Here is a 14,253-nt window from a genome sequence, read left to right as displayed (position 1 = left end):
ACGGCCTGCTTCATTGATACATTTCCCTAGTCGTGTTAGAGCAGTACACTGGGATCAGGAAAGTGCAAGGCACATGTGAGCGTTTGGGTTCCTGCACGAGGTCATTCTGCCCATCCCTTACGGCTAGCCCAGGGCACACCCGTCGGCACTGCTCTCGCTGCCCGGCTGGCCCAGCGGCACCTCCAGCTGCAGAAAGGCAGCGAATGTATTGGGCACAGTAAATTCAGATGTGGAGCAGGACAGAGCCGGAGGGGAGGGGAGGAGAAGCCCCCCCGCAGAAGAATGTTCAGGGCCTCCGCCAAGACGCTGGCTTTCCCCCTTCTGCAGGGAGCGGTTTGGCTGTCCACGGCCCCGGCTGCGGGCATCACCCGAGCCTCGAGGGGTGGACTCGATTAACGGGTTGCAAACCCTCCATGCTGCAGAAACTGATCCCCTCGACAGCTGGCTATGGTGATGCGTACCACGGCAGCCCCTGCTGAGCCCAGTTGTACCAATCTCTCGGGCCATGGTCTGCAGGGGCTTGTGGAGAGGAATGCAGTGAGTTCAGACCCTGGACTATGCATCTGTGTAAGGGAATAAAATCCCTCTTTACGCTGGATCTCCAGTCCTTGGGCAAGGGACTAAACCGGACTAAGCATCCTTTTGCTCCATCCCTGAAGCACGGGGATGGGGAGTGGGCAGGGCCTTGGCTCATCCCACCCACTCACCAGCCAGCACAGCTGAGTTGGCACGGGGGTTGGGATTGCCATAATTTACTCCTGGTCCAAGTCAGCAACAAGTCGCTACTCCATTCCCACGCCTCTCCACAGGGGGCAATGAGGAGGCAGAAGAGGATTCTGGGTCTATAGTCACAACCCAGTCCTGAGGCTAAAGGAGGATCCAGTCCTGCTCCTGCTGAAGACACTGGCCCAATGCCCACTGGCATCAATGAGCATAGGAGCTGGATCCTGGGCGAGGTGCCCACTTGCGAGGAAAATCCAACAGGCATAAGGCTCGCAGTAACCCTGCCTCCTCCTGCCCAGGCTGTAGGTTCTGTAGCCCAACAAGGGCCAGGACATGCCTGGGGACTTCAGGCTAACATGGGGATAAGTCAATGTACAGATGGGCCGTGAACAGCCCCTCAGCTCCAAAGGACCCCGGCCTCTAGGGGTGTTCACAGTCTGAACCCAGAAACGTGGCTGAATTTTGCAAATGGCCTCTCTCTTTGGAATGGGGCCATACCAACATCCCCTGAATGTTGAGTCCAGATCCAGATTTTGCAGCGTGTTATCACCAACCCAAACTGGCATCTCCCCCTGACGGTCCAAGCAGAGAACAGTGGTCCTGACAGGGGAGCACTCCAGAGGGAAAGAGGTAGGTGGGGAACCCAGCCAGGCCAGTCTGAGTGTACGTACCAGAGCAATTATGCCCGTTGCCCGTATAACCCGAGAGACACACGCAGCTGAATGAGCCGCCTCCGTGGTGAACGCAGCGGGCCCGATCTGCCGAAGCGCAGGTGTGGCTGCCGTCTTCACAGGGGTTGGACGGCGGGGGGATTGCTGGAAAGGGAACAACATGATACGAGGATTGTGAGTGGCCTGGGGCTGCCTGCTCTCTCGGACTCCTAGACTTTAAGGCCAAAAGGGACCATCGTGATCATCTAGTCTGACCATGGAACCTCACCCACTCCTGGAATAGACCCCTAACCTCTGACTGCGTTACTGACGTCCTCAAATCATGGTTTAAAGAGTTCGAGTTACACAGAATCCACCATTTACACTAGTTTAAACCTGCAAGTGACCCATGTCCCACGCTGCAAGGGAAGGTGAAAAAGCCCCAGGGTCTCTGCCAATCTGACCTGGGGGAAATTCCTTCCTGACCCAAAATCTGGCAATCAGTTAGACCAGGGGTGGGTAAACTTTTTGGCCCAAGGGCCACATCTGGGTGGGGAAATTGCATGCAGGGCTGGGGCAGGGGGTTGGGGTGCGGGAAGGAGTGCGGTTTGTGGGAGGGGATGCGGTGTGCAGGAAGGGGCTCAGGGCAAGGGGTTGGGGTGCAGGAGGGGTACAGCAGGGGGCTCAGGGCAGGGGGTTGGGGTGCATGGGGAGGGGTTCAACAGGAGGGGCATGGGGTGTGGGAGGGGGCTCAGGTCTCAGGGTTGGGGTGCAGGGTGCACGAGGGGTTCAACATTCACACTCCGGCCTGACGGACTCCGGGATGGCAGCAGCATGCAGTGGGGCTAAGGCAGGCTCCCTGCCTCCCCTGGCCCCGCGTTGCTCCCGGAAGTGGCCAGCGTGTCCAGCAGTGGCTCCTGAGGGTTGGGTGGGGCAAGCGGTTCTGCCCCACGCTGCCCTTGCCTGCGGGTACCACCCCCAAGCTCCCATTGGCCGCCGTTCCCCGTTCCCGGCCAATGGGAGCTGAGGGGGCAGTGCCTGCAGGTGAGGGCAGCACACGGAGCCCTCCGCCCCCCAACTCCAGGGGCCACAGGGACGTTGTGCCGGCCACTTCTGGGAGCGGCATGGGGCCAGGGCAGGCAGGGTGCCTGCCTTAGCCCTGCTGCGCCACGGGGCTGGCAATCCCGTGGGCCAAATTGTAAGCCCTGATGGGCTGGATCCGGCCCGGACCCTAGTTTGCCCTCCCCTGAGTTAGACCCTGAGCCTGTGGGTGAAATCCCCCAGCCAGGCACCTGGGAAAGAATTCTCTGTAGTCGCTCAGAGCCCGTCCCATCACCGGCCGTTGCAGATATTTGCTGCTGGCAGTGGCAGATGGGCTACGTGCCATTGTAGGCAGGCTCATCAGAGCGCTGGGTACAGCAGCGAGAGGGCCCAGCCCTGGCCCGTCTGCCATTCAAAGGAATAGGCCCCACAAGAGCCCCTACAAGGAAAGCATCTTCCCCTGTGGGAGTGGGTTTTACATTGTCACATAAATGACCAGCAGCCAGCCAGCCCTCTCCATCCCACCGCACTGTCACAGGGCAAATGGGTCAGGCCCTGGCACAGCATCGCCATCTCTGTGCTTCCACTTCCATAGCACAGAAGGGCCTGGCAGGGCTGCGGGGGGGCCTGGCCAGACTGTGCTGAGCTCTGGTGATGCCCACTGGCTTTACAGCCCTCGCGGGGGCATTACAAGCCATTACAGCCCTCAGGCTGCTTTAACTTGTGCTGTTGGCCTGCGCCAGGCTGAAAGATGGTGGAAGGCCACCTTTGCCCCATCCCACCTCCCTGGGCCTGGGTTATTGCAGGGTTAGCCCGGGGAGTTGCACCCGGGTCCGAGCTCCAAGTCAGCCTCGCCCAGGTGCGAGCAGCCACCCTGCAAAGCCCTGCCTGCGTGACTGGGTCCTCCCTGGTGCTGCGGTCCCCCGTGCGTGTCGGCAGGGTTTCTGGAGAGGGGTGCACCCCCTGGCGCGCAGGGTGCTGAGCTGCAGTGAGTGGCGGGAGAACGTGTCTGTCCTTCTGGGTGCACAGGGGGCATTGTGGGAAGGCGATGGAGGACGAGCAGCACTCGGGGGAGCTACCTGCGTGAAAGCAGCCCCCGAGATCAGGGGAGAGGGCTCTGCGTGCGGGCCAACACCTTGGCAAGCGCCAGCTCTAACTCCACCACCCTTGAGCACGGTAATTAACAAATGGTCACCAGGGTGGTCCCCTGGCAATCTACGGGGGCAGCTCACGGGAGTGCAGCGCTGATCAGGGTGAATACGGGTGGCCCAGCTAGGCCCCAACTCAGGGGTGGCCAACCTAAGCCTGAGAAGGAGCCAGAATCTACCGATGTACATTGCCAAAGAGCCACAGTAATATGTCAGCAACCCCCCTCCCCCATCAGCTCCCCGCGCCTCCCGCCCACCAGCAGCCCCGCCAATCAGCGCCTCCCCGCACCTCCTAATCAGCTGTTTCGTGGCGTGCAGGAGGCTCTGGGGGAAGAGGGGAGGAGGCGGGAAGGGGTGGCATGGGGGCAGAGCCAGGGGTTGAGCGGTGAGCGCCCCCCGGCACATTGGAAAGTTGGCGCCTGTAGGTCCAGCCCCGGAGTCGGTGCCTAGACAAGGAGCCGCATGTTAACTTCCGAAGAGCCGCGTGTGGCTCTGGAGACGCTGGTTGGCCACCCCTGCCCCAACTGAACGGGCCCCGGCGAGTGCTTGGGGCCAACTCTCGATTAACTGCCAGGCGATGGCAAAGCTCCCTCCGACTCCAGTGGGAGCAGGATCCTGGGAAATACGCCTTTGACCCGTGCTGTAGCATGCAGGGAATGTACAGCTGGGCTCGCGGGGGGCAGAAGGGAGACTCGCAAATGGGTTTGACACTTACGCACGCAGGTGTGTCTGTCAACAGCCAGCTGGTACCCGCCGGGGCACTCGCACCGGTAGCTGCCTGGAGAGTTGACACACATGGAGCGGTGGCCGCAACTGCTGAGGCTCTCCGCACACTCGTCGACGTCTGAGCAGGAAGAGAAGAATCCGGTTACACAGACGGATGGGTAAAACATTTGCTTTTAACACTTCCCGGGGGCCTCAGCGCAGGGGTCTCCGTTTAAACCGGCTGATCAGGAGCGTAAACGTTTCCTTCCTAAGCACTAGTTTGGCTCTCTTTCAGCGGGAACATTTCGCCCCCTTCCACTAGAGCCAATAAAGAGGGAGAGAAATGTCTGCAGATGTTTTTAAGGGGAAGCAGATCTATGAGCTCCTTCCTGTACTAACAAACATCAGCTCAGTCTGAGAAAAACACCAACTCGGCTCAAACGCACAGAGCCCGAGCCAGACCTCGCTTACACCAGTGTAACCCCACCGATGTCAGTGAAGCTGCTCCCAAATTCCATGACAGTCACTGAGGGCAGAATCAGGCTCCGAATATCCCGCTTCCCCCCAAACATGTGTCTATAATTTCCTCCCTTCCAGCAAAGTTCTTGGAAGACTTTTTCCCGCCCCGCTCTAAAAATGTTCAACATAATTAGAGCAGGATGACGGGGCTACACCCTGGAGCTGGGCCAAAACCCGCAACCAAGCTCCCGGAAACTTTGGATTCCAGTTCAGCAGGTAGGCCCAGCACTACTAGACTTCAGGGAATCTATTCCCGCCTCTGTCACAGGCCCACAAAGGCAGCAGCATGGTCCAGGGGATAGAGCGCAGGCCTAAGCATCAGGAGACCTATGGTCTATTGGCCGGAAGAGTCACCACGGGCAAGTCATTGTGCCTCCCTGCCTCAGTTTCCCCGTTTGTACAATGTGGGTACTGCTGCTGCTGACCTTCTCTCGTAAAGTGCTTGGGGCTGCATGGACGAAGGATGCTACCTACTAGGTAAGTATTATTCTATTATGACGCGGCTTTTGGCAAGTCGCCGGCCCAGATCCTCCAAAGCACATAGGCGTCGCTCGGCAGCATTGCAACACCTCCCCCCTCGGCGGCCTGAGGCATTCTCTGCCCCAAGCGAAGCACCCGTGCTCTCTGTACAACGCATGGGGCGAGTGAGGCTCCTCCGACAAGGATCCTCAGAAGCCAGCACGTTGCGGGGGGTGCTGCCAAAGCTAGCCAGGAGGGAAATGCCAAGGAGCGGGGCAGGGAAGGAGCAGGACTCAAGACGCCTAGGCTGTTGCCTGATGTTCCAGGCTGATGCGTCAGAGATGGGCACCTTCCTCTGCCACAAACCTGCTCCTGGAGACAGGCCCCTGAACCAGGTCAGTCGTTGAGGCAGCTGATACCAGTCAGCTCTGTGTTCTTGGGGAACCAGGGTGCAGTATCCAGCCTGTCAGACTCATGAAAGACACCCCCTCCCCTCGTTTAAACCAAAATCCATCAGAGGAAAAACTTGCAGAGAGCAGGGAAGGGTGTTAGGAGACACACCTAGACCCCTCCTGACAAGGGTGACGAGATTAAGACATCTCCATTAGCAGACAGAATGAAGAACAGAAACAACTCCCCTAGCCTCATCTGCATGAGAGATGGGACAGGGAGACATCTCAATTTGCATACAGAATGGAGACCGGAGAACCGCACTGAACTCTGGGACCAGAAAAGCAGGGACGCACTGCATCATGGGAATCTCTGCTCCAGATGTTAATGAACCTACGCCGGCCCACACCCAGCTCAGCAGTTATCAGACCAATTCTAGTAATAAATCCTTGACTGATAGCCCAAAATACTGAAGCAGCCTAGTTGCACTGTGAACTCCCTGGAAGAAAACACCGCCAAGAGTGATCGGCTTCTTTTGTCTAGCCTAAAGAAAACCCTTGAGTCATCAGTTTACCTATAAACAAATCTAGTGTTCGCCCTTGAACCATTGTATTTTCTCTGTAAATACCTCTACCTATGCCCAAGTAAGTGTTCTGATGCTTAGATCCAAACTTTGCATCAGTTCCACTGGGGATCCATCTTCTCCTGACTGATCGTGCTGGGGGCTCTGCCTGTCTCCAGCCCTCAGCACCTTGAGCTACCACCATCACCTGGGAACCCCGACCAGTTCAAGCCTCCTGGAGTGGGTGAGATCCCCCTCTTTCTCTCTGTTTTCCTTTCTACCTCAGGTATTAACCTTTAATCATGTACGTTATGTTAGTTTAGCCCTCCTTGTGTAGTGATAACCATAACAGTTATTTATTGAATAATAGTGAAGCTGGTTGCTTCTCTCTCTGAACTTTACTCTTTTGTGTTTTTAGCTTCCCCCATTTACTCTGCAGCGACGCTAGATCCCTGGAGTGCCCCAAAATACTGTGGGGTTTGCTCATCAAGTGGTACTATCAGTACAATTGTGAGGTGAAAGTGGGATAGGGACGTGTTAAACCTGTGGCCTTGACAGTGCTGCTCAATCCAGCCCCTTGAGTACAGGGACAGATAAGGGGATCAGCAGGAGAGAGTGCTGATTGACCCGGTCAGACTTGCTCTGTTAGAGTGTGGGCCCATCTAGTTCTAGGGCTGGAGGAACCCAGCCCCGGGGAACCTAGGGCCTGCAGGATAGCTCCATTGGGAGGGGACTTGCAGAAGGAAGGAGTAGAGCTCCATACGAAGACACAAGTGACATAAGCAGTACATTAATAGAATTACAGAATCCCCCCCGCCCAGAAGAGTAACCCTAATAAATGAGCATACCCCAAAGTAACGGGCACACCTGGTAACACAGCCCAGGCCCTAGCAGTCTGCTGCTCACACTCTCCCGCCCACCCTACATTTCCCTGGGCACTGGCGGTCTTTGTGTGGGTGCTGTGAGCACCCCCTCATATCAGCGGCCTGCTTCCAGCCCTCCTCCTGACAGGTGTCGGGCCTGAGGCGGACTCAGAACACGCCTCTGGGGTCAGGCCCTGCTGGTGAGACAGGATTCCTGCCTGGTTTGAGAATCATCCGGGCCTACAAGGCTTCAGCTTGACCAGGGCTCAGAGCAGCTCGTTAGCTGGGAGGTGGCATCGGCGGGGAGGCTGCTTTGCGGAAACTTAGGAGCTTGGGGGATTTAGGCACCTCCTGGGTTAGGCGGCAGCTGAACAGTGGCTTTGGAAATGCCAGTAGCACCTAAGAGGCGGATAGGCACCTAAATACCTGTGCGGATCGGGGCCATACCTGCTGGGTGCCTCAGTTTCCCCATGACCATGATACTGACCCTGCTTTGCGCTCATCCGGTGAAAAGTGCTGGGTCCACTCTCACTAAGCGAGTATCATTATAAATCTCCCTTCGGCCGTTCAGTAAGGACATACAGAGACAGGCAAGATGGTGGACTGTAGATCACGATGCCTGACCCGCAGAATTGAGCCTGCGATCGGGCGAGCAGCCGCTAGCGGGGTTCTCCACTTACCCACACAGTCTCTGCCATCTCCCCGATAGCCGGCCGTGCACTCACAGGTGTAATCCAGACCGGTGCCCGGCTGGCACCGCGCTGTCGTGTCACACACATGGGTGCCGTCATAGCAGGGGTTCACTGTGCTCGAGTCGGCGCCACCTAGATTGGCCAGAAAGCAAAAGGCAAAGCTGGATGAGGAGCCACGGGACGGGTATTTATATTACAGGAGAAGCCAGAAGCCCCCACTGAGATCAGAACCCCGTTGTACTAGGCACTGCACAGACACATAGCAAGAGTCTCCCTGCCCCAAAGTGAAGGAAGGAAAACAGAAATGAGGTGCCTTGCCCAAGGTCACCCAGCAGGGCAGTGGCAGAGCTCAGAACAGAACCCAGCTCTCCCGACTCCCAGTCCAGGGCCTTACCCACTAGACCACACTGCCTCCCCAGGGCACGCAGCTGTACGGCATGGGCTAGGCAATGAAGATGCCGCTGGTGCCACTACAGCTTGCCCCTTGACCACCGTATCACTCGCGCACAGAGCAGAAGGGCGAAGTTCTCTAACCCACCAGGCAAACCTGGCCTCTGGCATTCTGCTCCCCTTACATGCATCGGATGCAGAGAGGGGGAAGAACATCCCAGTGCCGTGCAGATCGGGAGGATAATGGTGTCCTGGAGGTGCAAAAAGACCCAGGCACGCAATGGTGAGTGAATGCACCTTGCCTGCTGGCACTTTCTAAAGCTAAACCAAGCACAGCTGGTTACCCAAAATAAAGGAAGAACTACAGTACATGCTGCTGGGGATGCAGCTATTGGCTAATTTGGGGCTGGACGCTGCTCTGTCCTGCATCCCATATAGACCATAAGGAGGTGGAAGGCACCCCCTTAATCCGCTAGACGGGCTCCCCATCGATAGGCTCCTCCTGCACGTGAAAGGATGGGAAACGGGTGCAGCTTTGGCTCGAGACTGCCAACACAACAGCCAACGCACCAGGGTGCCAGGGTGCATGTGCCAGGGTGCATCCCCCACGGAGCAGGGGGAAACCAGGACGCAGAGTGTGACTCCAGAACAATCTGCCCCCAGCCTGTTCCTATGCGTTGCCCCCTGCACGGTGCCCAGGCAAAGCCAGAACTGGCTCTTGAAGTTCCTTGTTTAGGGAAGTCAGGGAGAGATTGAATTCGGCTTTGGACTTTGTCTCTAGGTTACCTCTTAATTCACTGGCAAGATCAGTTCATAATGGAGAGGAGCCTGACCCAACACCCAGTGGAGTCCAAGGGGGTCTTTCCCATGGAGTCTGCATGGCTTCAATGGGTGCTGGATTGGGCCCTTGAGTAGAAATTTCAAAAGCCCCTGAGTGATTTAGGATTCTAATTCCCATTTTCAATAGCACCTAGGTGGCTTAGGAGCCTAAGTCTCAGGGAAGTCATTGATTTCAATGGGAGTTAGATGCCTGAATGCCTTTGAGGATCTGGGCCTAGGTGACATAGGTGCTTTTGAAAATGTTTCCCCTGACCAGTTGCAAGTTTGCGAGGAAATCGAGAACTGTTGGTTAAGGTCTCCTAGAAACAACCCTGAAAAACTCAACGAAAGGACTTTCCAGGATGGTAAAGTTCCAACAGCTTTAAATAAATACAGACCAGGGAGGACCAAACCCTGAAGTCTATATTCGGTTCTTACACAAGCAAAACTCCTGTTGACCTCACCTTACGAAGTGAGTAAAGACTCGCCAGCTTTCAACCAAGATCGTAATTCAAATGATTTAGCCTCCTCTGCTTCTGCGTTTTCATGGGTTTTCCTGATGGAACTGGCATGATCTACATTGGCCCATCTGAAAACCAGCCGGAAGAACACCCTGATTTATAATGTTATCATCTCGACTCTAGAGGGAGCAGGTGTGATCTACTGTACATTTGGACAGGTCCCAGAATACCCCTCTGGGTAACGAATGCAAACCACAAAATCATTCCAATGGCTGGAAGTTGAGACCAGAGAAATTCAGACTGGAAATAAGGTGTACATTTTTAAGGGTGAGTGTAATTAACCAGGGGAACAATTTGCCAAGAGTCGTGGTGGATTCTCCATCGGTGACCATTTTTAAATCAAGGTTGGCTGTTTTTCCAAAAGCCCTGTGGCAGGAATTATCCAGGGGCAGTTCTCTGGCCTGGGCTATGCAGGTGGTCAGATTGGACGATCACAATGGTCCCGTCTAGCCTTGGACTCCATGAATCAGATTCCATAGGGCTAGACTGTGTCTTCACCAGAAGCGCTGAGTAAGGGACTGGGTGTAGCTGTGCTGGCCAGTGCACGGGGGCTGGGACTTCCCCCACTCCCCATCAACCTGCACAGGGACCAGGGCCTTGCAAGGGCTGCTCTCCTACCAGGCAGTGATGTGTGATCCAGGAAGCCCACACGGGGGAGCACTCAGGCATTTTACAGCTCCTTACTCACCAGGGCGCATGCTCTGGGCCAGAGACAAAGCTGCCCGGCCCAGCGTAGATTCAGCCCAGCACGCAGCAGAACTCCCACTAGCGTGGGACTAACGTGACTCCGGCAGCTCCAGCCAGGAGCCTATTGCTGAGAATGCATCCGACCGGCACTGGGAACGTTCCAGCCCAAGGCCCCCGGGCACACACTGCCTGGCTTTAGGGAGGCTGCTGGGGCTTCTGCTGGCTGTGGCCGGAGCACAGCCCCACCTACAAATCGCAGCTGCTAACTCCAGCCCCAGCCCCAGCCCCCCCGTGGACCCGGTTTTGCTTTGCCCCTTTACACTGAGAAGGGCTGGCTGCGGAGCAGCCTGCGGATCTGAATCTCCCCCAAGTTCTGGGGGTGCTGGGACCTGGGTTCTCATGCCCATCTCTGCGATTAGCCCAGGTGGGCGCTACGCAGTCTTGGCCGTGATCCTGGTGTAATTCGTTTGCTACAAGCCCCCGACAGGGAGACGTCCCTGAGACGCAGACTCTGAATCCCTCTCACATTCGGTCCCGGTTGTGCTCTCAAAAGGTTCCTCCTCTATCTCATTATTGCACTTGGCTAGCCAACAGGAGCATCCCCCTTTGGATCCTTTATGGCCTCTATTCAATGGCTTGACTTCCTGACCCCAAGAGCTGGAGCTAATTTACTTGCTTAGAGTAGGAGGCTGGGGAGGCTTTTGTCCAAGGAGCAGCTCCTTAAGCAGAGCACATACACCCTGCATGCTCCCTGTCTCTACACCCTGTAGGGGGAAGAGCTCTCCACTCCCAGGTGATTGCCCCCCGCGAGAGTCAATGTGCCCTTTAAATTCCACACGGTCAGGAAGGGAAGAGGAGGGTCAATAGCTCTGGCTCCCAATTACTGATTCAGGAAGGACACGGCCCTTTGACTCCATCCTCCTGGAAACAATGAGGCTCCCAGAAAGCGCAGACAGCTGTGTTGTCCTACACGCATTCCAATTAGATAACAGCTCCCTGGGGACCAACAGGGAGATTGGGTTTCAGGCTCCACTCAGAGGAAGACCCCTCTTCGGAGGGATTACCAGCTTTCTACTCTGACGGCAGCGGGAGACAGAGAAGAGCCAGCGTCCCCCACCTAACCAACCAGACGGTGGCTAGCACCCACCCACCTGGCCTTAATCAGCTCTTTCCCATGGTATATCCACACTTCAGGCCTTCCGGCTTCTCTGTCTTTTCGCCACCGATGGTGATATGCAACTCAATAGGTAACGATGCAGACACAGCCGGGGCCTGATCCAGCGCCCATGGAGTCTTTCCTCTGCTGCCGGACGCACCCAGAACAATGCCCACTGCACGCACGGTACTACGAAATACACTCGGCACCACCTCTGATCACCCCACTCCCACTCTGGGAAATCAAAGGAATACAGCATCTGGCTGCCAAATCTGGTCCTGTACAGACATAGAGAGAGCTTTTCTTCTATCTTTTCTTGAGCAACTCCTGGGCCAGTAGATTACTTACACACACACACACACCCCTGTACACAGAACTCCCAGTAAGGTTTAATGTAGAATCTGCTTTGGCTGGAGAACAAAAATAATGAAGCAACAATGTGGAATTTCCACCCCACTCTAACGGGCTGTCCTGATGCTGTGCAAGAAGGGATGGAAATGGCTAGATGGGTAACACGTGGATGTCCCGGTGCATTTTTGAATGAGGAGAGACCAAGTCCGTTTGTAGCTGTGTTACCAACCTAGCTATTTCATTCTCCTCTAACACAGGACACCACCACAGTAGAGTTGGGTGGAAAAAATCCCCATTTTTGCTATTTTACTTTTGTCTTAGAGCCAAAGCGGAATCTCGTGAAAGCTCACAAAGCCGGGGTAAATGGTACCACTTTCTTGACTAAAGTTTTGAAGTTGTAGGAAGCAGCAGTGGCTGCTGGGAAATGGGGTTCATTGTATTTAAAACTATGGGCCACTGTGACATCACTGGCTATGCCAGCCTGGAGACAGACCTCTGCCAAGAGAAGGCAGGAGGAGATGGGGGTGGGAGGTGTGGGGTGGGGAGGGTACTTGCTTTCCACCTGGCCTGTCACTACATTTTTTCATGGCTGGGGAGGGGTTTGCAAGTCCAACAAACAAACCAGACCCCAGAGTTCTGCCTTTCAACACTGAGAATAAAACTCAGCACGAAGCAACACTGTGTGGTGATTCTGGGCCAGCTCTGTCCGCAGCGTGGATAGCTTTGTACCCGGCCGTGCAGCAGAGTTTACAGTGGGAAAAAGCTGCCTACAAACAACGTGTCTCAAAGCACAGCATAGGCCTGCCAGCAAAACCCTCGCTGGTACCCCAGGCACCCAAACTAACAGCTTTTGCTGTGGGGCGAATCCTGAGCGGATGAAGTCCTGCAGGGATCTATCATCATGGCAGGTGCTTAGCAGGACAAAAAATCCAATCCCTTCATCTAACAGCAGTGGGGAAACTCCGCCTGGGTGAAAACGGGGCAAAGCCAGAGAGGTCAGCGGCGTCTGGCCCCTGTGCACACGGCCTACAGGAGCTCCACAGATATTTTCTACAGGGGTGTGTTATTGGAGTGTGTACAAGCCTGGGTGTGCTCACAGGAACTGTATCATTCCACCAGCAGTTACACCCAGGGCCAGACTGCCACATGGACCATGTGTCTGTGCAGAGGAGGAAAAATTCACCTTGCCCTCGCGCATGGGCTACCGAGACTTTTGGTCTGGGGCCACTGGAGTCAGCCGGTCACTCCTCCTAGAGCAGATGAACAGAGAGCTCTGACTCTATCCCGTCCACCCCCTGCCCAGCCCCGCTGAGCCACTGCAGGGGGTGGTGCAATTTACTGCTAGGAAATCACAACCCCCAGGGACCCAGGGGAAGCAGGGGAGGGTTGTGACTCAATGGCACAAGGCCCCCCAGATCTAGTCCCGCTGATGCAGCTCATCGCTCCGCTCACAGCCGTGCCTGTAGTCACAGCAGACTGACACTGATCTTCCTTCTCCTTGCCGCCGGCTGTTTTCGGCCATGCTGAAAGCGGGGGCGTTGCAGCGGCAGGGAATTCGGCCCTTGCTTTCAACAGGCCGACGGAGTCGGGGATGACTCGGCAGAGCTCACCTTCGCTGGAGCCAATCTGGTTGGTGATGGCGTAGCGCAGGACCCGTTCCTCGTCGTTGTACAAAGCGAAGATCCGATCCACGCTCAGCTGCTGAACGGCAGGAACGACCCTGTGGTGGCGGGCGGGCGGGCAGTCCTGGAAGGTAATGTTCTGGTGCAGTCGATAGGCAAAGGTCTGGTTGATACTCCCGAAGGTGAGGAAATACTGCCGGTAAGCTGTGGAAGTCACGGCTGCAAAACAGTGTAAAGGACCCTGGTCACACAAGCATGCGGTAGCTTGATGAATTATTATTATTTGCACCGCAGCAGTGCCTAGAGGCTCCCATCAGGGATGCAGGCCCTGCTGGGCTGGGCACTTTCCAAACATGGAGTCCCTGCTCCAAGGAGTGATGCAACAACTGGTGGATAAGCCCAAGCAATGGAGAAGGGGTGGGGGAGAAGATGAAGAAAGGAATAAATACCACCGTGTTTTCACAGACTAATTCTGTGCACTGATGACTGATACTTTCGCTCTCTGGAGATGCGAGCACTGGACTTGGGCCAATGGCCTTTGGTTAGCCCTGAGCACTGCCATGCAGGAAATAGGGTGGCCACATTGAAAAGTGGACCTGATAGCGTCCAGTCAGATCTACTGACCGGACAACCAAAGTCTGGTTACTGCGGGTGGGGGAAGCTCTGGGTCATCACCCACGCCGGCCCCTACTCAGCCAGAGCCACTTCCTACCTGCATTGGGCGGCTGCAGCTCCCACCCCAGCTCCGCAGGACAGTCCCTCCTGAACCAGGCTGCGGGGGGGGGGGGGGGGGAAGCCATGAAGAGCAGCGAGCAACAGGGGGAGGGGGAATGAGGAGAAAATGGGGGCAGGGCCTCGGGGGGGGGGGGGGGGGAAGAAGAGGCAGGGCGGGAGAGATTCCATTTTTAAATATTACGAAGTTGGCAACCCTAGCAGGAAACGTAGTGATTTCACG

The 14,253-nt window shown here is 56.0% G+C and overlaps 1 protein-coding gene across 1 annotated transcript in view; it reads right to left on the bottom strand.

Annotated features, from left to right (window-relative positions):
- NID2 (nidogen 2) overlaps positions 1 to 14,253 on the bottom strand; it is a 54,557-nt gene that overhangs the window by 14,119 nt on the left and 26,185 nt on the right. The window contains exons 8-11 of the mRNA XM_074956518.1: positions 13,287 to 13,517; positions 7,741 to 7,884; positions 4,278 to 4,406; positions 1,395 to 1,538 (exon numbers count right to left, since the gene is read on the bottom strand). Of these exons, the coding sequence (XP_074812619.1) occupies positions 1,395 to 1,538; positions 4,278 to 4,406; positions 7,741 to 7,884; positions 13,287 to 13,517 (648 nt within the window). The remainder of the gene's footprint in view (positions 1 to 1,394; positions 1,539 to 4,277; positions 4,407 to 7,740; positions 7,885 to 13,286; positions 13,518 to 14,253) is intronic.

The sequence above is a fragment of the Natator depressus genome, chromosome 6 (genome assembly GCF_965152275.1).
Source record: "Natator depressus isolate rNatDep1 chromosome 6, rNatDep2.hap1, whole genome shotgun sequence".
NCBI lineage: Eukaryota > Metazoa > Chordata > Testudines > Cheloniidae > Natator > Natator depressus.
The sequence above is the reverse complement of the archived record's forward strand: the minus strand, read 5'-3'. Positions and strand labels throughout refer to the sequence as shown.